Raw genomic sequence first — 20777 nt, forward strand, 5'->3', positions numbered from 1 at the left:
CGTCTGTGTGAAGGAGTGGGCGGACTACCAGAGGAACCAGAGGGAAGCAATGTGTCCGCTGGATCTGTGTGAGGGCTGCCAACTTTAGCATCCACTTGCTTCACGAAATGTAAGCTACTTTGAGAAATAACATTTGTACTACATCAACCATGCTCCTAACCCAGGCTTTGAATATTACAAACTATCTCCTTGATCAAAAAACAACGATGCCGATAAACTTGAACCTTACAGTGGCCTCGATGCAACACAAGTAAATTGTTTTCATTTAATATATCTTTGATATTCACACATAATGGAAATTGTAAACAGAATATGAAAAAGTAACAATTTCACTTTAAGATGTCTATGTGATGTTAGCATGCTAAGCTCCTCCTGTAGCGATGTAAACACCAACACTTCCCTGGTGATCCTAACACCCAGTCCAGACTGTTAGCTGCACAGCTAACTGAGCTAACTAGCAAATTACAGTCAGTGGCAGTTGGTTGCGACATTGCATCTTTAAAGTTTTTACATCATCAAATATAAACTTTAAAGCCAGGAAAATTATTTAAAAAAAGAAAAAATCCAAACAATAAATGGTATCAAGTAAGTTTATTAATTTAGTGCACAAAAAGGCAAGACTAATTACACTACTATCATTACAGAGGTAAACACAAAAGGTGCCCATTTTGGAAGAAACAAAAGCCCATGAGGTTCAATGGCTGGACACAGGAGGAGCACACTATAGAACACATTGAAATCAATACAAATACATTCAGCGAGAACACTTTAAAACGGGAGTGGCAGTGGGTTTGATTTCAAGAAGTATCAGCACAAAGTGTTCACAGACTACTCCACGCGTCACCGTGTAAGCTGGGATATACTGTACTTTCAAGCCGATGACTAGCAGGAGAAGTGTTTTCATTTGTAAGCATACTGAATGATTAAGTGCTCAAATTGTCGCTACATTTAAAAATCACAAAGCTCAGGCTTGCACACTCCATTTTGAAAAGACACTCTTTATGCTAAACCTTAAAAAAATTACTATCAATAACATTTCTCGTATGACGCCTTGTCATTCAGCCATTCACTGGAACACACCTCTCAGACCTTTTGCTTTGAGATGAGAAAAACAGCACAAAATAAGTTAAATCACAGCCATGTAATACATAAAATGTTGCCTTACTATATACATACAAAAGAACACATGGATGTAGCTACAGAATCCAGCCTTATACATACAAAATGAAGTGAAAAATTTACATTAGTACCAATACGGAAGACTAAATATGGCAAAATTGTGGCTGCAAAGTTCCTTTTTAAATTTGAATTTATGGTAAATATTGCTAGTCGAACCACTTTCTGGTATTCATGGTGAGTGTTTTGCCAAACCTTATCATGAGCGAATAATGACATCACTACTGTTGTGTTGTGTTCTTTTTTGTAGTACTATTTACACACTGAAAAGTCAATATGTGTCTGGGAATGCTGTGTGCCAGTGTAACAAGTGGGCTCATATTAAAGTGTGGTGTGCTTTGTTTGACTTGAGACAAAAGCTGCCATGTCAGTTAGTAGAGGACAAATATGAAACACAGGCATACATGCGACTTTGTTGTTTTACATTTTACCTCGGTAAAATACTTGTGTACATATTTGTTGAAAAATTGTCAAACCTAAACAAGGCAAAAGGTTTTTTCACTCAGAGGGTCAAAACCGAAACGTAACATGGTGGGACATGAGCCAAAAGTGAACACCTATTTTATTCTAATGTACTGTTAAGATGCTAAATAGTGCAAGGATCCCAAGTTCCCTTAACTTGACCATGCACTTACTATGAAAAGTAAATGACAATTAGGGATCCTACGTATTTTAGAGAATCTTACCTCACAACAAAATAAAACGGCATGAACAGTGAACTATAGGAGAATTATTTGTTATTAATTAAATTTTTTATCTAAGCATAGAAACATCTGGAGTGCTAGACTGAATGTTATGGCAGCCCATGGGCCACACTTTGGACAGCCCCGGTCAACACCTATGCTAATGGCTAAACAAGGCTGTACAGTAGTGCTAATGCTAATCCTTACAAACTCACAATGTCAAGGGTGATGTTAAGCAGGTATATGCCTAACAAAGTTGACGTTGTTCACCATCATAGTTAAGCATGTTAGCATGCTAACATTAATGCGCACTAAACACCAAGGCTGAGTCTAATAGGAATGTAGTTTTGTACATATTTTGTCAAAAATAGAAATTTTGGTCTATTGATGGTGGGTAATGAAAAGTCTCTGAATTACCAAAGTTAGTACGAGCAATCCATCTAATTGAAACAGTTCATACAAAATCACAAATGTCAACCTCATGGTGGCGTTAGAGGCAACAAATATCAGCAAAGTCAGAAGGGTTCATCCAATGGGAACCATGAATGTAAGAAATCTGATGGCAATCCATCAAACAGTTGTTGAGATACTTCAGTCTGGACCAATTGCAAACTGACTTTGCCACCCCAATAGCCAAAAACACTCTGTAGGCCATATGTTCAGCACCATTAAGATTAAAACTTTAAAATTGAACAATCTGTTTAAAACTATATTTCTCTCTTCAGTCATATCTCCCAGTTCTAAGAAAGTAATCCCATGGTCATGTTGACCAGGAAGTAATATATTTTCTCGTTTGGTTGTGAAAGAAAAACTCCAAGGCACCAAATTCGTGTTGTAAAGAAAAAAAAAACTACAAGAAATAGTACTGCATGTTATTAAAACAAGAAAATAATAATAATGGATAACTTGTGGGGCTAAGCAGTAGGTTATGTCCCCATTAACTTACCAATAATTTTACCAGCACCCTTCCAACCAATCAGAAACTATTGTCCCGCACTCACCAGTCACACTAATGAATCCCATAAAACAAAACTTTGACATGTTTCTGCGCCGAGTCATAGCGTGGAATTTAAAATTGGATTCACCCATGATCATAGTAGAGAAGGCCTGTAATAGTAGTTACAGCTGGCAGCACGACACTGAGTCTTCATTCAAGACGAGACAATGAAATGAATCATTCAGTCACAGAGTAATCTAACTGCTACAATGATGTAATGTTAGCTCTACAGTAAAACACAAAATATTTTCATACACACAAGGAAACATTCATTTTCATGCATTCTAACATAATCATAGGCTTCAAACCTTGAATATCAGGTGCGATAACTTCAAAATGGCAGCTTAGCTTTACAATGTACATCTGTGTTTATCACTCCGATATAAAGGAGTATTTCGTGTCATGAGTTAAAACCTTAAAACTGTCTGAAAAGCTGATTCCAATGATAACTTAACTGAGTGTTTTCATGAACCCCAGAGTCACTTTTTAAGTTAAATGAGGCAAACTAGATGTCAGGACTGCAAACTGGGAAAGCTTCTATATCTTATTTAATTTACAGCAGGCATTTACGGTGAGGTTAAGTGCACTACACATAGACCTGTATCTGTGTCCATCCTGCAATCTCACCAGATTTTACTAAATATCGACAACTACCACGTCTTTTGTAATCATATTTCACGATTACAGGCAGTAAGAAGGCACCCTCTTTAATGCCAGTACTGGGGACTATGAGATATCGTGTTCACACGGACATTTTGCTGTGAAGAATCTCGCTGGTGATCTTCAGATTCTTGAAAAATGAGAGAACATGGTGCACGTACTTGTCTAACAGCAGCTACATAATGCTTGAACATGACATAGATCCTGCTTTATTTCTTGAGCTAGCTTACGCATTCTTTGGCAAAGTTGTACAATCACAGAACTCAACAACAACAATGCCTGTGTGAGCACAAGTGGTCAAAACAAATCCAGGTTGCTCAGCATTGGTGTGACACCATGTGATGAAATAGCTCAATAAATGATTAATGGGACATTAATGTGAAAATGCTGGAAATTTGTAATGAGCCATGCTCTAACTTCGCTTGGTCAGAGGTCTACCCTCGCGGACATGCTTGGCACTCCTCTTTTCCGTCTTCCCCTTCTCCCTCACCTTCCTCAGGCGGCGTGGGGGTGGCGTTCCTCTCGACTCGCTGTCCTCCTGAGCACTGGATGTATCCATCCCGTCTCGCTCTTCGGGAATGTTGGGAATAGCCCCACTGCTCCCATCTAGGATGTTCCTCAGGGAAGGGTCCTCTGGTGTACAGGTGGCCGTGGTGCCACTCTCACTACTGCTCAGGTCCTGCTCTTCACCGTAACGCCCTCCTCGGCTGTGGTGGGGCAGGGACGAGGCCCTGATCGACGGCCTGTCACGCTCTGTCTCGCGGATATTCTGCAGTGGCTCGTTCATGTCTACTCCAGAGTCCAGGCTGGTGTCATTGCTGCTTGGCGGGCGGTGGCGATTCTGGAGCTCAATAATAGAGTGGCGAACTTGGGCGGCTGGTTTCCCATCCAAGGAGACAAACCAGGCTCTTGGGTGGGATGACAAGGGCTTGCCCCGGGTCAGTTCGAGTAGGGTACGCTCTGAAATCCCTTGCAGCTCGCTGGGTAAGCCTTGCCCGCTGTTGAAGGCCTGCATCCCAGCCGCCTCGTTAAGAGTCCCAGGCACAGAGACCGAGGATTCGAGGAGGTTACTGTAGCGTCCCCACACTCCGGCATTAGGGCCTTGGCCTTGAGGAGGAGTTTCCAGAGGCTGGGGCTCATCTTGGCTGTTCGGCTGGGGGCTGCTTCCTCCTTGGGAGTGGTGGTGAGGGACTTTGGGTAGTGTCTGGGTGTAGCTGTCTTTACTTGCAGGCTCAGAGTGAGGATCATACTCCACTCCATTGCGGGGGAAAGTAGCAGACTTGCAGCCCGACAGCTGCTGCTCCTGAGCACTGAAAAGCTCTGGCGCCTGAATGATAGCCACCGGCTGATTGTAGAGATGGACCAGCTTGTCTTGAAAGAAGTTGTCAGAGTTCATGTTGTTCTGCTCTGACTTCTCCCGAAGACGAGCCACCTCTTCGCTGTTGATGTAGTGAGACAGCTGGGGACCTTTGATTCGATCCGGAGCAATGTTCTCATAAAAAGAACCCGCCGGGCGACTCCCTGGATCCTCCACATAGATGTTGTAGTTGGCCTTGTGCCTCGGCGTGGAGGGCTCACACTGGACACTGCAGGAAGCCAGGCTGTTTTCGCCAGAGCGGAACAACAGACCCTCCTCCATGTGGGTTGAGGTGGTCTGGTCTTTCTTCACCACCGTGAGTTTGGAAAAGCGTGCTCTCCTCCTTCTCCTCGGCTCTCGATTACAACTTCTATATGTGAAAGAAACAGAATGTCATCAGAATGACTGCAGTTTCATAGGTTTGTTTCTAAACATGTTTGGCTAATTCAGGGCAAGTTTGGGCATTTGTTATTTTCAGCCCCTTCTTTAAAGGCCGTATTCATAAGAAAAGTTGGATTTTTTGAGTCTTACTGCCAACTCATCAAATACTAACGCTTTTTGATGGCGGGCCAACCCCACCCAAACTCCCAAACCATTAGTATTTCATAAGTTGGCTATGAGACTCAAAATCACGCTGATCATCATGTATTCACCAGTAATTAGCCCAATGACAGGAAGTCCTTTTCTCTAATTCTTACTGCAACTCTGTGTGGTGTCCTGACAGAGGGTTAGATTTACTTGTTACCAAAGTACCTGCTAACCATTGCTAACTGTGGCTGGCATTAGCTAGTTAGCTCAGTAAGCAGCAAGGGGCAGCTAGTGATCTTATTTCCTGACCCGTGGTGCCAGGAGCCAAACTTGGCAAAAAAACCCCTCCACTGTGCTGTCATCAAACTGGCCTTCATCGGTCTTGGAGGCAATGTTCACGAACCAGCTGATAAGACTGCTAGCTGCGAGATGGCGAGACGTTATTGGCTACTGTAAATGCCAATCAATATCCCTCCCTAGCTTCCTAAGGGTAAAAATGCCAAATCAAATAGCACAGTGCTAGCCGTTTCATTGGAAGTCCAAAGACTGCTTCAGATGTTAAGGATTTTGATATAGCTGCTTAACCCTGATGATCTTATCCCAACAGAAAAAGAAAGGATAGGAGTGCACAGATAAAACAGGAAATTTTTTTGTCACAGCAGCATTTTTTGCAGACCCACTGCTGCTGTGACAAAATAATTTCCCAGTCTGGGATCAATAAAGTAATTCTATTCTATTCTATTCTATTTTAAATATGAAAAACAGACATTTGTAATGAGAAATAATGAGAACAAAAAATACTCTATACGCTGAGTTAGTATTTCTTACCGGCAGTGACACAGCAGCAGGGAAAGAAATCCAATCACAATAGCAAGCGTTGCTCCAAAAATTCCCACCAACAGGTACGTGTGGTACGATAAGAAATCCAAAGAGCTTTCATGTCCCAGGAAATCTAAACGGTCAGATTTATAGATAGAAATAAAACACTTACAAATACAAATGTCAGAAGGTCAGAAAGCTGAAGGTAGACGTGTAAGGTATGTACCGTATGATGAGGGAAGGGGTGCAGCGATCCAGGAGCCCAGATGGGAAGCAGTGTACGTCCAAACCAGCTCTTTACCGAATTTTTTCACTATTCCCAAACCCTGATTCTCCCAGGCACCTTCACACGGCATAAAGAAAATAGCACAATAAGCATGATGCTGTCTTATTCTGTAGTGTAACTCAGTGGCTTCTCCAGAATCTATATTCTCACCAATCTTTAGGTTGAAGGCCCAGGCTGGTACAGTATCAGCGGCCCTGAGGCGTGTGTTGTGTCCCAGGGGCAGGCTGATCTGAATGGGCCCTCGAACCTGGAGCTCCTCCCAACCAGAATACAGCAGGACGTTGACGGCCGCCACCGGCTTCAGCTCCACACTTCTGAACACTGCATGCAGAGGGAAGAGTTAAGTGAAAAAAAATAAGCAGCATCATGCAAAATACAGACTCGCGTGTCCAAAAAATCTCACAAATCTTTAAATAATTGGGAAAATATCTGTCCATTTAGTGTATTTCATTAGATGTTCTGTTCCAAGATGAGAATGTATGACCAAACTAAAACATTAGGTGCTCCAGACTAAGAATAAACATCTTTAATCATTAATGAGGCCTCGCTGTGTTTAACGCTCACCTGATTTGCTGATGACGACGCCTGGAGTGCAGTTGCTGCAGTCTTTAGCTAGGTGGTGCTGTGGTACGGTCAGGTATGCTGTCACCGAGGAGACGTTGCTCTTGTCAGACATCGTGAGGAGGTTCTTGGGGAACTTCACCTTGGGTTGGGATGTGCTGTCTGTAAAAAAAGATGGCGTCATCAAAACGTGGACGCATCATGCAGGAAGTTTAAATATATAACGTAGCTTCACGGGATTAATCCAAATATCAAAATCACAATATGGCCCAGGTGCAAAAAAGGTCACGGTATAAATGTTTTTTACCTTATTGTGCAGCCCTAACCAAGATGATTAATGACTGTAAATGTTGGCATTTCGTATTTGTTCCTTAACCATCCACAGTTTCTTTTTCATAAGCTGAATATTTTCAAGATCTGTTAGAAAGTACAATGACGTCACAGAGACAACAAACTCGTAAAGTCTTTTTAACGTGAACGTTTTTAACTCTTTAATTATAAAACAAAAGTGTTGAAAGAAAAAAGATGGTAAGGTGGATAAATTCAAGTTTTTCCCTCTGGTCTTCATTAAAAGGAGGTCAGTGACTCTTGATATCGACTGAAATGAAAAGTTTTATCGAAATTAATTTTCAGCTATATTGCCCAGCCCCATGCACAGGGACTATGGGGATGTAGTGACCCTTAAAAGACCCATTCTGAGTCAGTAAAACTGGTGAACTGACTGGGATTACTATAAAGTGTGTAACCTCACCAGGTAGCTTCCTGGTGATGAGCACCGAGTCTTCAAACAGCCAGATGTTCCCCTGACTGTGAGGAAGCAGCAGCAGCGTCACAGCCGAGAAAACTGCAGGAAGAGACGAACAAAAGTTCAGAAAGTCACCGTCATAGATACATAAACCCATTCACTTCATCTATAAATGATCCTTTCAGAAAAGGCAGATGTGATGATGACTCACTACGTCGTTTCATGTGATTTTGAGGCGAGAGGTCCAACTTTTCTCTCATTCTCTTGTATTTTTTGGGACACAAAAGCCATTTATGGAGACTTGTAGTCCTGCGAAACCACCAGCAGATGGCAGCTATGCATCAAAAGCCTGTTTTAGGGTTCAGCCGTCTGGCTCGGCAGCACAAAAGGGAGGCGCCTCTGATGATGCGGAGCCAAGCGGGTCTCGACAGATGACACTCTTTATCATCCCTCTGATTTTATCCCTCCTAACACCTGCTCCCACTTTGCTTCCGACCGGATGGAGGAAGTGGGACCACAGACAATAGAGCCAGAGCGAGGCACCCCCCACCTTTTTTTTTTCTTCTCCCCACACCAACATGAGATCGGCGTGGCCCCCACCCCCCTTCTCTGCATCTGATTCGGCGCAGGACAAAGACAGTTTGCTGAGGCAGCTCTCGACTCGGCTGAGCTGCTGTGGAGAGGATCAATATAAAAACGACTACAGGACGCGGCGTCCGGTTACACTCGACTGTACGCAGGGAACATAAATTGCTTCATCACGAACAAACCTCAAGTTGTATGTTGTCTCAGACACTTCATTAATCTATAATGAGCATGAATAATGCAGTTGTGTGAACTCAGAGGAGCTGCACGACAGGAATTAAGTGCTCACACACAGCAAATAAAATCATTTTTCCTCCAGTTCTAGCCTCCCACTACATCACTGTATTGTTTATGTGTCCACAGCTATGATGGTGTTTGTTTATGAAGACTGAGAGTATCGGCTAAATGCCTCAGTCGTGTTTGTTCTTCATGCTCAGATCGATCCTTGTTGGAAAATCCCTTCTTCCAAGGGGAGGTCAGGGTCAGCCGTGACCCCGGAGCTGCTCAGGTTAGCGTCCAGCAGAGAGGATGAGAACAATCGAGCTTCTTTATGCAGTTTTAGCACCATTTAAAGCGGCTCTGTGTAACAATTTACACGTATTAATCTCTTTATTATCAGCCGCATGTGAGCAGATTGTACTCGGTTTGTTGTAGTTGTTTAAAGCTGCTGGACTGCGGATGTCTGCGTGAAGGACTCGGGGTTGTATTTTAGTCCGACGGATGCACATTCTCAAGTGCCGCTTCTCCACTTTGCTAACAGAGAGCGACAGATACTCAGACATTAGAATTAGACGCAGAAGCAAATATTGAAATACCTCAAACAGATCAAATAAAACCACACAACCAGAGCAGCATATAAAATAGACTCTCTTGATTGCAATTTACGATTATGTAAGACCGAGCTGAACACTCGACCAGCTGGATATCGAAATGTAGCAGGCGTCAAACATTTGCGTCTCGGGATGCGCTGTTTGTATCGTCTACATTATTGGCTTGTTATCAGTATGTGTGAAACCCTGGCCGATCAATCCAGGAGGTGACTGTCTGCACCTTGATCACTGGTTGAGATCCATCAATAAAAATAGAGAAGAAGAAGAAGAAGTTGTATAAGTTGTAAGATGTTTTTTCTTTCTTTTTCCAGTCATTATTGGACCAAACGCTACTGCATGCTTCTTGTACTCATGCTGGAAATGGAGAAATGTTTTTTGGGCCGTGATACAATCTGAGCCGGTGTTTGCTTGGATACCCGAAGCCTTTAAATAGCCGTCGCGTGGTGTTACTCACTGGGTCTCTTGGTGGTGCTCCAGGGCAGCGGGCTGGGGACGTAGCCCTGCATGTGTCCCAGCAGAGTCAGACTGAGGCTTGGACTGTATGCCACCCGGAGCAGGACCTCGCCTCTCGCTCCCGTCTGGGTCGAGCTCGTCAGACTGTGGTTCACGTAGACGTCCACCGTGGAGCCCGGCAGCGGCTGGCGGGTCACCATGTCCCTCACCAGGACCTTCAGGGCGAACTGGGACTCTAGGAGGGGGGAAATCACCACATTTAGACCCTTTTGTTTGCTCGACGTCGTTCGAGGAAACACGTGTCTCCGCATGAGTTCTATCAATATGCAGACGAGCCTCCGCTGCTTCCTCCCAGCAGAACTCGGTAACCTTTCCCTCGCCATGAAAAAGTGATGAGGCAGGCACAGCGGAATGAGAGTGAAGTGGCAGAGAAGGAAAGCTACTCGAACAAGTCTTTCCCACTGATCAGAGGATATTTTTTCATATCAAATCGGGTTTTTAAGAGATGAACAGCCTCAAAAACGCAATCCGAGGTCCTGTTTTGCCCCGAGTGGTTGTTTTAAGCCTCATATCTGCTCATGTTTTGGTCTGTAAACGGTAGCTTGCGTTCCTAGAAGGTGTCCGATTGTGTTTTTTAAACCCGCGCCAAATGTAAACAGAGGCCATCGCCATCAAAAGAGCACCGGCTCAGCTTCTGTATCAGCAGGATTACAGCGGCCCCCCCTCCCCATTAATACATCACCTGCTCGGGCCAAAACGATAAGCAGCCTAATCCCTCAAACCTTCCACATTATACATCTTAATCCTCTTAGCGCGCCGGCCGGACCGCCTGCGAGTTCTGTCCAACAGCTCATCAATACATTCAGGGAAACAACTGCAAACATACAGCAGGGTGTAATTAAATATTAGCTTCATTATGACGGACAAATACACAGAATACAGAGCGTTTAACGACCTGGTTTTACCACTCAGATAAATAGGTTGCATTAAAGGGGCAATGTGTAGTTTTAAGATGGATTTCAAACCCAGGAATTTAATATTTACATTATTATTGAGGTTATCTTTTGCTATATCTTTCCCATAAGTGAATAAACAAGAAAATATGGTCCCCAGAATACTGTTTGAAGCTAGAAAGTTGGCAGGGTCCGCCACAGATAAAGGTCAGATTGTGTATTTAGTTTACTCAGTCGTGAAAACAAAGAGAGTTTTTTTTTTTTTTTTTAAGTTTGTTTATGCATTTAAAAGAAATCAGTCAATGAAGAGTGCTCCTTTAAAATTATCGCTCTCATCAGAGCCTGATGGATAGTTCATAGATAGACGTTTTTGAGCCAGTATCGATATAAGGAAGTAAACAAATCCTGATATTGATATATTGGCAACATACACACATTGTTTTTGCATTAATTCCTTATTTGTAGTGATTAAAAAAACACTTGGGGTATTATCATGACGTAATAACACAAACTCAGCTGTTCTCAGAGGACAGTGAGGTCCCAGAACTCTGTTTGAAGCTGGAAAGGTGGCAGGGTCCGCCACATGCAAACAAAGCAAAACAGTATGAAACTGTGTTGTTATTTAGGGTCAGTTTGTTTATTCAGTCATGAAAACAAAGAGTTCATTTATTTATTTTTTTCATACATTAAAAAAATCAGATAATGAAGATATTTCTTGTCTGGTTGAAAAATCTACATAGTGCACCTTTAAAATAATCATGCAACCCTGCATTTTCTGACATTTTTCTGCATTTTACATTGTTTTATATTAATTTTTACATATTTTTCCCTCAAATAAAACTCCTAAAAAACTGTAGCACACTTCATTTTAATGTATGTATTCTAAAAAAAACCAATATTATCTAAAGTAATGTTGTTATAATTATCTCAATTTACCCAAAACATATGTACTTAAAGGAGCACTACATAGTCTCAAACTCAGAATTGTAATCAATACAATATTAACAAGGTAATAACACAAACTCAGACATATTTATGTGTTCCATAACTGAAATAATTTGCTGTTTGAAGCTAGCAAGGTGGCAGGGTCCGCCACATATAAACACTGTGTTGTCCTTTAAGGTCAGTTTGTTTATTCAGTGGTGAAAACAAAGAGAGTTTGGTGATTTAGTTTGTTCAGGCGTCTGATTATAATTTCTACATAGTGCACCTTTAAAGACAATCACGTTGAGAGCATCAGATTGAAGGCAACGCGGCGTTTTGTGACATTTTTGTGCATTTTAGGAACATATTTGCAGCATTTTCCCCATAAAACCTCAATAAAACAGCAGCAAACCTCTTTCAAATGTATATATTCTCAACAACAATGAAATTATGCAGCATTATTTTAAAGAAATATGGTGAAGATTACCTGAATTTACCCAAAACACTGGACGCACAGCACCTGATTCGGTTGTGAGTCACAGTGCAGCTCATTTCCATTTTTCTCTAACAACAATGAGGCTCCAGCAGAGATCGTCTCTGGTGATGTTTACCTGCGATCAGAGCCGAGGGGCTGATGGATCTCCCGGGAGCGGTCGGGTCGGTGCTGGACGGGTCTCCGAACGCGACGGTGAGGCCATTGTCCCCGGGCGAGGAGGAGGGCAGGCCGCCGCCCTCCTCCTCCGCTCCTCTCACCGCCCCATCCAGGCAGGAGATCAGAAGCAGCGACGGGAGAAAGAGGAGCAGCGGCGGCGGCAGGTGGCGTTCAGCAGCGGGCATGGCGAGAGGGGGAGCAGGCTCACAGACATACCGAACCGCGGCGGACGAGCTCGGGAGCAGGAGAACCAGGTCCAGCGGTGTGTGTGTGTGTGTGTGTGAGTCCGGATCACGAAGGCCTCATCCCTCTCACGGTGTCTTGAAAAGGTTGGTGGGAACAAACCCGGTGGAGAAAAAGGATGAGCTGGTGCTGAGGCTGGGTGTGTGTGGCCCGAGATCGTCCACACTGGAGAGATGTGTCACTCCGAGTGCTGCAGGGATGACGTAGCCTATTTTTGTAGGCCAACCCAGAAGTAGATTTTTTTTCCCCCACTGTTTTTATATTTTTGATGTAAAAAAGTTTTATTTAGCAACATAATCTTTACAAGTATTGACCACTTGTTTTTATTGTTTTTTTTGAATGTTTTTAAAAGTGGTAATTTGAATGCAAGAATCGATTAATGTACCTGAAAAGTTTCCAGTTTCATTTAGCCACTTTTTTAATGACCCATTAAAACCTCAAAATTGTGTATTTTTTCTGACCTGTTTAAACACACAAAATGAGAACAATATATATGTTGAGTCACATTTTTTAAGATTTTAATTGTGTATAATTTTATATATATATGTATATATATATATATATATATATATATATATATATATATATATATATATATATATATATATAATTTGACTCAACACAAAAACAAAAAATAGTCACAAAACACAAAATAAAAATTTGTATTACAGACAAAAAGACTTTTTTCATCATGCACTTCAAGAAAAAAGTCAAAAAGTAAAAAAAAAAAAAAAAAAAAGTTTAAAAAACCTAAACTATGTCTGTTCAGAGGGAAGGACCATACAAGTTTGGAAGATGTGGCCACATGAAATTGTATTTCAACTATAATCTGAACATTTTGACTTTTTTCTTGAAGTACATCATGAAAAAGAAAAAAACCCTCCTCTTCTCATGTTTTTCTCACCCCTCATACTCTTCTGTAAAAGTCAATCATGTAACAGGATAAACAATCAAATAAACAAAAAAAATATTCCTAACTAATTTTGAGTAGTGTGTGAAATAAAACAGCAATAAAAGTGTCAGATATAATAGATGAAACAATTCATGGAATTTAAATTTTTTGTTGTGTGTGGCTGGAAATTTTTACCGTTGCCGTACCGGGAAAATGCCGCAGAGTGAGAGCTCTGTCTGGTCAGGCCCATCTTTGGTAAGACGGGAGACGCTGTTACATCATCGGGGTGTGCGTGGCCCCCTGTCGGTAAACTGAGATCCCTGGATGACTATTTTTATCTCCTGCTTTGTGGAAAATGTGGATATACACCAATCAAGTCACACAAACAAACCTGTTAGAGTTTAAGTGTGAGGACAAGTAGAATGAAGGCATCAAGTGTTTGTTTTAAACATTGATTAGGTAATTAGAAATAATGAATCATATGGGGATCGAATCCATACACCTCTTAAAAGTGTCCCTATGTTATTGTAAACCAAGAGGGAGATAGCAACCAGTTGTAGTGGCAGTCAGGGCAAATAACTCTGAGCAGAAGTTTTCAGGTTGGGTAAGGGTGGAAACCAGGTGTTTCTAAAAGGTGGTTTCCTCATTTACATTTCAAACTTCTTCCATTAAATTGTGTAAATTGCGTTGACTTGTACTTTCTGTCATGTGTTGGTTTGAATTCCGGCTCTTGTTCCAATAAAATCCAGAACTATTAGTGAAATGTCAGAAACAGAAAACATTGACTCGTCTGCAGCTTTAATTGTAAAGAATCATTGTGAACAAAGTTGTGAATGGACAGTAAAATATGATCAAATGTACTCGACACTCCACCTGAAACTCTCTGACTTGTTTTTACGTGTTTCTAATGATGAAACCAAAAGTTTGATTGTGTTCTTAACACACGTAGTGACGTCATAAACTGCACAACATCTGTTCATTTCTGTGTGATTATTATATATAATAATCTCATAATAATAATAATAATAACAATAATAATAATAATACTAATAATAATGTGATTCATACATATTACACTATTATTATAATAGATTATATTATTATATATAATAATCACACAACCGTGTGGACGAGAGACAACCCCCAGACTCCCTTATGAAATCTCTGCATTTAGTGAGTTTTTGAGTTAGGAGACACTTTATAAACTCCGTGAAGCTGTTTGTGACTGATTCTTCATTATTTGGGCCTTCTTGTAAATTCGGCATGTGTTCGGCTCGTTGTGGGTCGTGCTGCAGCCCCCTCAGTCTAACAGGAAGACTCCCAGTCAGTCACACGCCTCTCTGGGTGTTTCCTCAGAGTTTAGTTTCACTTTCTCTCACAGGTGTGTTTACGCACCTGGATTGGCCGTCTGAACCTCCAGCTGAAGGTAATGTAATGAATCTGACATGTTCGACTCGCTAACACAAGCTCTACTTTTCTTTGTTACACCGGAAACAGCACAAAAAGTGAAGCTCGGTTGTTTATTTCTCCAAACTCAAGAGTTTGAACTAGGAGCGTCCGGATACACATCGCCATTTTGTGTCTGCCTGAATCAGCCTGTGGAGGAGGCCGAGACGAGCCGCCGCTCTCCCGCTGTCTGACGCACTAAACGCGGCTGGAGAGCAGCTGTTGGTGTCGGTGAATAATCTGTGGTTGTATTTACAGTCCAGGACTGATGAGGAGGCAGTAAGAGGACATCCAGGAGTCTGAAGGTTTATTTAATTAATACAAATATAACTTCATCACTGAGCAACAGTCAGCAGGAACACGTCGGCTCTCAGTGTTAGTACTTAAAGTGCCCGTTACGTTACTTGAGTATTTCTGCTCCTGATTACTTGTCAGAGGAAGAGATTCTAATTTTTACTTTGCAGATAAATGTTTTAAATAAACAACAGATGACCAGATTGACTCTTTTAGATTAAAAGATATCAGAGAAAGGTGAGTTGACTCCACCACAGCGTCATGACGTCATCTAGTGGACTGATCCAAGTCCAGCAGCTGATGTTCTGACAGGAGACATGACGTCAGTGAGAGACGTCATAGCCTCTACAGACAAAACCCACCTGAACACACCGGAGACTTTCATATTTTATAATAACACAACAGGTTATTAGAACAATTTCTGCCTCTTGGTTGAATCAACTTGTCAGTATTTGTTTTTAATCAGTTATTTAACACTCCAAGCTCCACAGAAAGCCTCCACAGTCATGTACAGAAGGAAAGTCTCCAGATTTCACGTCACTGCTGTGAGCGACTTTATTAGTAGAGAACAGTTAAAAACAGAATACAAACAGATTTAATGACATGATTCAGTTTTGGTTTGATGTCCTGCCATTTAGTGAAATATGTATTAATAGAGTCGGTGAGTTCTGGAATAATGTGCTCTGAGTTTAAATGTTGGAAGAGGAAGTCGACTTTCAGACATTTTGTCCTTCAAGAGTGTTTCTGACCCAAAGGCTGATTTCAGTTGATGTGCAGATGAATGATTTGTGTTTCCTCTCCAGATGAAAGTGTGTGTGAGATGAGCAGCATGAATCAGTGTGAGGACAGAGAGGAGGGAGGCCCTCCCCCTAAAACCACTGGACCTGGACCTGGACCTGGACCTGGACCTGAACCTGGACCTGGACCTGAACCTGGACCTGAACCTGGACCTGGACCTGGACCTGGACCTGAACCCAGCTGTGTGTCCTTCAAGAGTGACCAGTCAAAAGATCGTCTCACTGATTTTAAAGAACAACCAGCTCCTGCTGTAAAGAGGTGAGCTGTTAATAACATTAATATGTGACTGATTCATGTTTTAATTGTGGAGAAAGATGTTTTTTGAAACCTGATGTTTATTTTCAGCTTCGTTCTTCTTCACTTAAATTTATATTCTCACTTTAGAAAGCTGCCCAATAGAACCAGTCTTCAACTCTTCATTTCACTTTATTGAATTAGTTTGGTCCAATATTCTCTGAAGGTTTATTCCTGATGTTTTCCACTATTTTATGGACAGAAGCTTCTGTGTCTGAAGACTAGAAAGTGAATTAACATCTCTGGTGGTCTTCTTCTCTGTCAAACAGGAGATCAGCCTCTACTGGACCTGGACCTGGACCTGGACCTGGATCTGAACATGGATCTGAGCCCAGCTGTGTGTCCTTCAAGAGTGACTGGTCAATAAGTCGTTCGATTGATTTTAAAGGACAACAACCTCCTGCTGTAAAGAGGTGAGCTGTTGATAACAATTAAATATTCCTGATTCATGCTTCTTACACCAGATCCTGCTTGTCCCGATCAATGGATGAGATCATTGATTTCAAACAAGAACATTCTTCAGACAGACAGTAAGTTGTTGTCATGTTGCTCTCTGTTGATGTTTGTCCTCAATAAATCCAGTCTGACCAGTTGTCCTGATGGTCTTCATGTTCTCAGAGTGATGATGGAGGACAAAATTCATCATCCTTGTTCCGTGTAAAAATACTTCATGAAGTTCAGCTGAGGATAATATGAAGCTTCAGAAGTCTGAGCTCCACAAAACAAGTGGAGATCCTCCAAAGAGTTTTCAGTCTGATGTTCCTGACAGTAAAGTTTGTTATCTGTCAAAATGAATTCATGATCCACAGACTGAAATCATCCAGCTTCATGTTTTATTGAACTCTGCTGTGTTGATCCTTTTCTTGTTGACAGCTGCTAGTTTCTCCAGCAGCTTCTGTGTCTGAAGAATAAAAAGTGGATTAACATCTCTGGTGGTCTTCTTCTCTGTCCAACAGGAGACCAGCCTCAACTGGACCAGGACCTGGACCTGAACCCAGCTGTGTTCCCTTCAAGAGTGACTGGTCAAAGAATGAGATAATTTATTTCAAACAAGAACATTCCTCAGACAGACAGTAAGTTGTTGTCATGTTGCTCTCTGTTGATGTTTGTCCTCATTAAATCCAGTCTGACCAGTTGTCCTGATGGTCTTCATGTTCTCAGAGTGATGATGGAGGTCAGAGCAGGATTAGTATTAAAGGACAGGTTCACATTTCTTCATGTCCGTCCCGAAACAACTCTGACAGGACAGTGTTCCTCCTGTGGACAAACAGCAGTGACTCACTTCCTGCTGAAATCTGAGCCCTGCTGCTGAGGAGAGGAAGGGCTGTGTGTTATATCTGAAGTTACAAGGGGCCGACCCAACTGGGCTTCATGGGGCCAGAACCGAAACCTGTATGAAGGAGTGAAAAAATCTGATAACTGATATATCGGCCGATTAGATATAAAATATATAAAAACAAAAAACATATTTTCTGATCTCTTAAATATAGAGCACACTGGCAGAGGAGCTAAACAGCTTCTTTGCCCGGTTTGAGACCACCACCACACACCTGCAGTCACTGCCTCCCCCTGGTTCCAGCACCCCACCTCTCTCTCTCCAGGAGCATGAGGTGAGAAAAAACTTAAGAGCAGTGAACCCCAGAAAAGCTGCTGGTCCTGACGGTATCCCAGGGGCGGTGATTAAAGCATGTGCAGACCAACTGGCAGGGATCCTCACCAAAATCCTCTCCCTGACACATGCCACCGTCCCCACGTCTGAAGGCCTCTATCATCGTCCCCATCCCCAAAAAACCTGCCATAGACAGCCTCAATGATTACAGACCTATCGCTCTGACGTCTGTAATCATGAAGTGCTTGGAGCGATCAGTTTCCCTGCACATCAGAGACTGTCTCCCTCCCTCCCTCGACCCCCACCAGTTTGCCTACAGGGCAAACCCTTCTACAGAGGACGCCATCGCCCTCACACTCCATACAGCGCAGAGCCACCTGGAGAACAAGAAGAGCTATGTGAGGATGCTCTTTGTGGACTACAGCTCAGCATTTAACACCATAATTCCAGACATTCTCATCACCAAACTGCTGGAACTACAGATCCCCCTCCCCACCTGCAATTGGATTAGAAACTTCCTGTCAAGTCGCCCACAGTCTGAGAGACTCGGCCCCCACCACTCCACTGCACTCACACTCAGCACTGGTTCCCGCCAAGGCTGTGTTCTGAGCCCTCTTCTGTACGCCCTGTACACCTACGACTCTCCAACTCACCCAACCAACCGCATTATTAAATATGCGGATGACACCACAGTGGTTGGACTCATCCGAGGCGAGGACGAGACAGCGTACAGGGCCGAGGTGGAGGAACTGTCGCTATGGTGCTCAGACAACAACCTGACCCTGAATATCCAAAAGACAAAAGAACTCATGATGGACTTCAGGAAGAACAGACATGACCACACCCCCCTCCTCATAAATGGAGAACAGGTGGAGACTGTCACCACCTTCAGGTTTCTGGGCACCCACATCTCTGCAGACCACTCCTACTGTACTGTTGTACAGTGTTACAAATACGTCTAAAATCACGTGGAGCACTTTGAAACTCAGATGTTAAGTATTTTTTCTTACTGCAAGTCGTGTCTACATGAATATAGCTTATATTTACAAACATTTAATTCATTATTATCCTTAAATCTAGGCCATTGTGTTGTTAATCAACCAAAAGCAACACACAAAAATGTCAATAAATGACTTTCAGGTCACAAATCAGACAAATTAAATATCAAAATCAAGTTTGTAGGAAAAACAAACCAGTACTTTAGTTTTTTGGTGTCAGATTCAAATTTATTGCAGACATTTTACAAACAAATGGACATAATGAATCATTTTTTCATTCTACAATGTTTGAATCTCAATTGAATACAAGTTTATTGTGACTCTTCACCAATTTGCACTGGACAGTTAGCATCCAGCTAGCTTGTGTTAGCTGTGTGTTGCTGTCCACAGTATTAGACGGGTCAAGAGCTGAAGGGACTAAACCAGACAAGCTCCTGAACCAACCCAGTAAACTGACTGACTGTTGATTCACAGTGGGATCAGCAGTACGACCAACACTTTGATGTCTGAGGAAACCATCTGATTCAATGATGTCATCAACACTTTAACTCAAAGGACCTTCAGCTTGTGTTTGTCTCTGAGTGGACAGACACAATGTGACTGATTCTTCATGATTCCTCCACAGAGTCGACCAGGAGAGCTCAGAGGTTCCCAGAGGTCCGTCTGTCCAGCAGCATCAGACACACCTGGACTCCATATTTATGGTCTGTACATGAACAACAACTACTTTTACATCCAGTCTGTTCACAATAATCTCCATGCTGCACTTTACAGACCAGTGGTGAATCTGACCAACATGGATCTGATGTTAAATGTTGTCATTCACATAATATTCTGTTTCAGCTGCTGGAGGAGAACATTGTGACTTTTGTGAAGAACGAGCTGAAGAAGGTCCAGAAGGTTCTGAGTTCAGATTACCCAGAATGCTTAGAGAGTCAGAGGGAGGATGAGGAGGTGTTGGACAGTGAGGATGAAGAGCAGAGGAGGAGCAGCAGAGAAGCATTTCTGAGGATCACACTTCACTTCCTGAGGAGAATGAAGCAGGAGGAGCTGGCTGACCGTCTGCAGAGCAGTAAGAGGATTTCTCTAAAGATTTAACATTATGGATCAATGAGATATTTACTGAAGTCTGATGATGATGAATCTGTTTATATATACAATATTTAGGGGAAGGAAATTGTCTTAAGTAACTTAATGAACTTTTTTGTTGTGTGTTTCTTTAGAAAGTAATTCTGCAGTTTGTCAGCATAAACTTAAATCTAACCTTCAGAAGAATTTCCAGTGTGTGTTTGAGGGGATCACTAAAGCAGGAAACCCAACCCTTCTGAATCAGATCTACACAGAGCTCTACATCACAGAGGGAGGGACTGCAGAGGTCAATGATGAACATGAGGTCAGACAGATTGAAACAGCATCCAGGAAACCACACCGACCAGAAACAACCATCAGACAAGAAGACATCTTTAAAGCCTCACCTGGAAGAGACAAACCAATCAGAAGAGTGATGACAAAGGGAGTGGCTGGCATCGGGAAAACAGTCTTAACACAGAAGTTCACTCTGGACTGGGCTGAAGACAAAGCCAACCAGGACATACAGTTCACATTTCCATTCACTTTCAGAGAGCTGAATGTGCTGAAAGAGAAAAAGTTCAGCTTGGTGGAACTTGTTCATCACTTCTTCACTGAAACCAAAGAAATCTGCAGCTTTGAAGAGTTCCAGGTTGTGTTCATCTTTGACGGTCTGGATGAGTGTCGACTTCCTCTGGACTTCCACAACACTGAGATCCTGACTGATGTTAGAGAGTCCACCTCAGTGGATGTGCTGCTGACAAACCTCATCAGGGGGAAACTGCTTCCCTCTGCTCGCCTCTGGATAACCACACGACCTGCAGCAGCCAATCAGATCCCTCCTGGGTGTGTTGACATGGTGACAGAGGTCAGAGGGTTCACTGACCCACAGAAGGAGAAGTACTTCAGGAAGAGATTCAGAGACA

At 42.4% G+C, this 20777-nt stretch overlaps 1 protein-coding gene across 1 annotated transcript; it reads right to left on the minus strand.

Annotated features, from left to right (window-relative positions):
• Nucleotides 1–576: 576 nt before the first annotated feature.
• fam171b (family with sequence similarity 171 member B) lies at nt 577–12649 on the minus strand. Its single transcript, XM_030409876.1, has 8 exons — nt 12169–12649; nt 9682–9915; nt 7819–7911; nt 7071–7229; nt 6657–6827; nt 6447–6563; nt 6230–6353; nt 577–5243 (listed from the first exon to the last, which is right to left on the minus strand). The coding sequence occupies exons 1-8, from the start codon at nt 12392–12394 to the stop codon at nt 3929–3931; spliced, it is 2439 nt and encodes an 812-aa protein (XP_030265736.1). The 5' UTR covers nt 12395–12649; the 3' UTR covers nt 577–3928.
• Nucleotides 12650–20777: the final 8128 nt, after the last annotated feature.

Source organism: Sparus aurata, chromosome 24, assembly GCF_900880675.1.
Source record: "Sparus aurata chromosome 24, fSpaAur1.1, whole genome shotgun sequence".
NCBI lineage: Eukaryota > Metazoa > Chordata > Actinopteri > Spariformes > Sparidae > Sparus > Sparus aurata.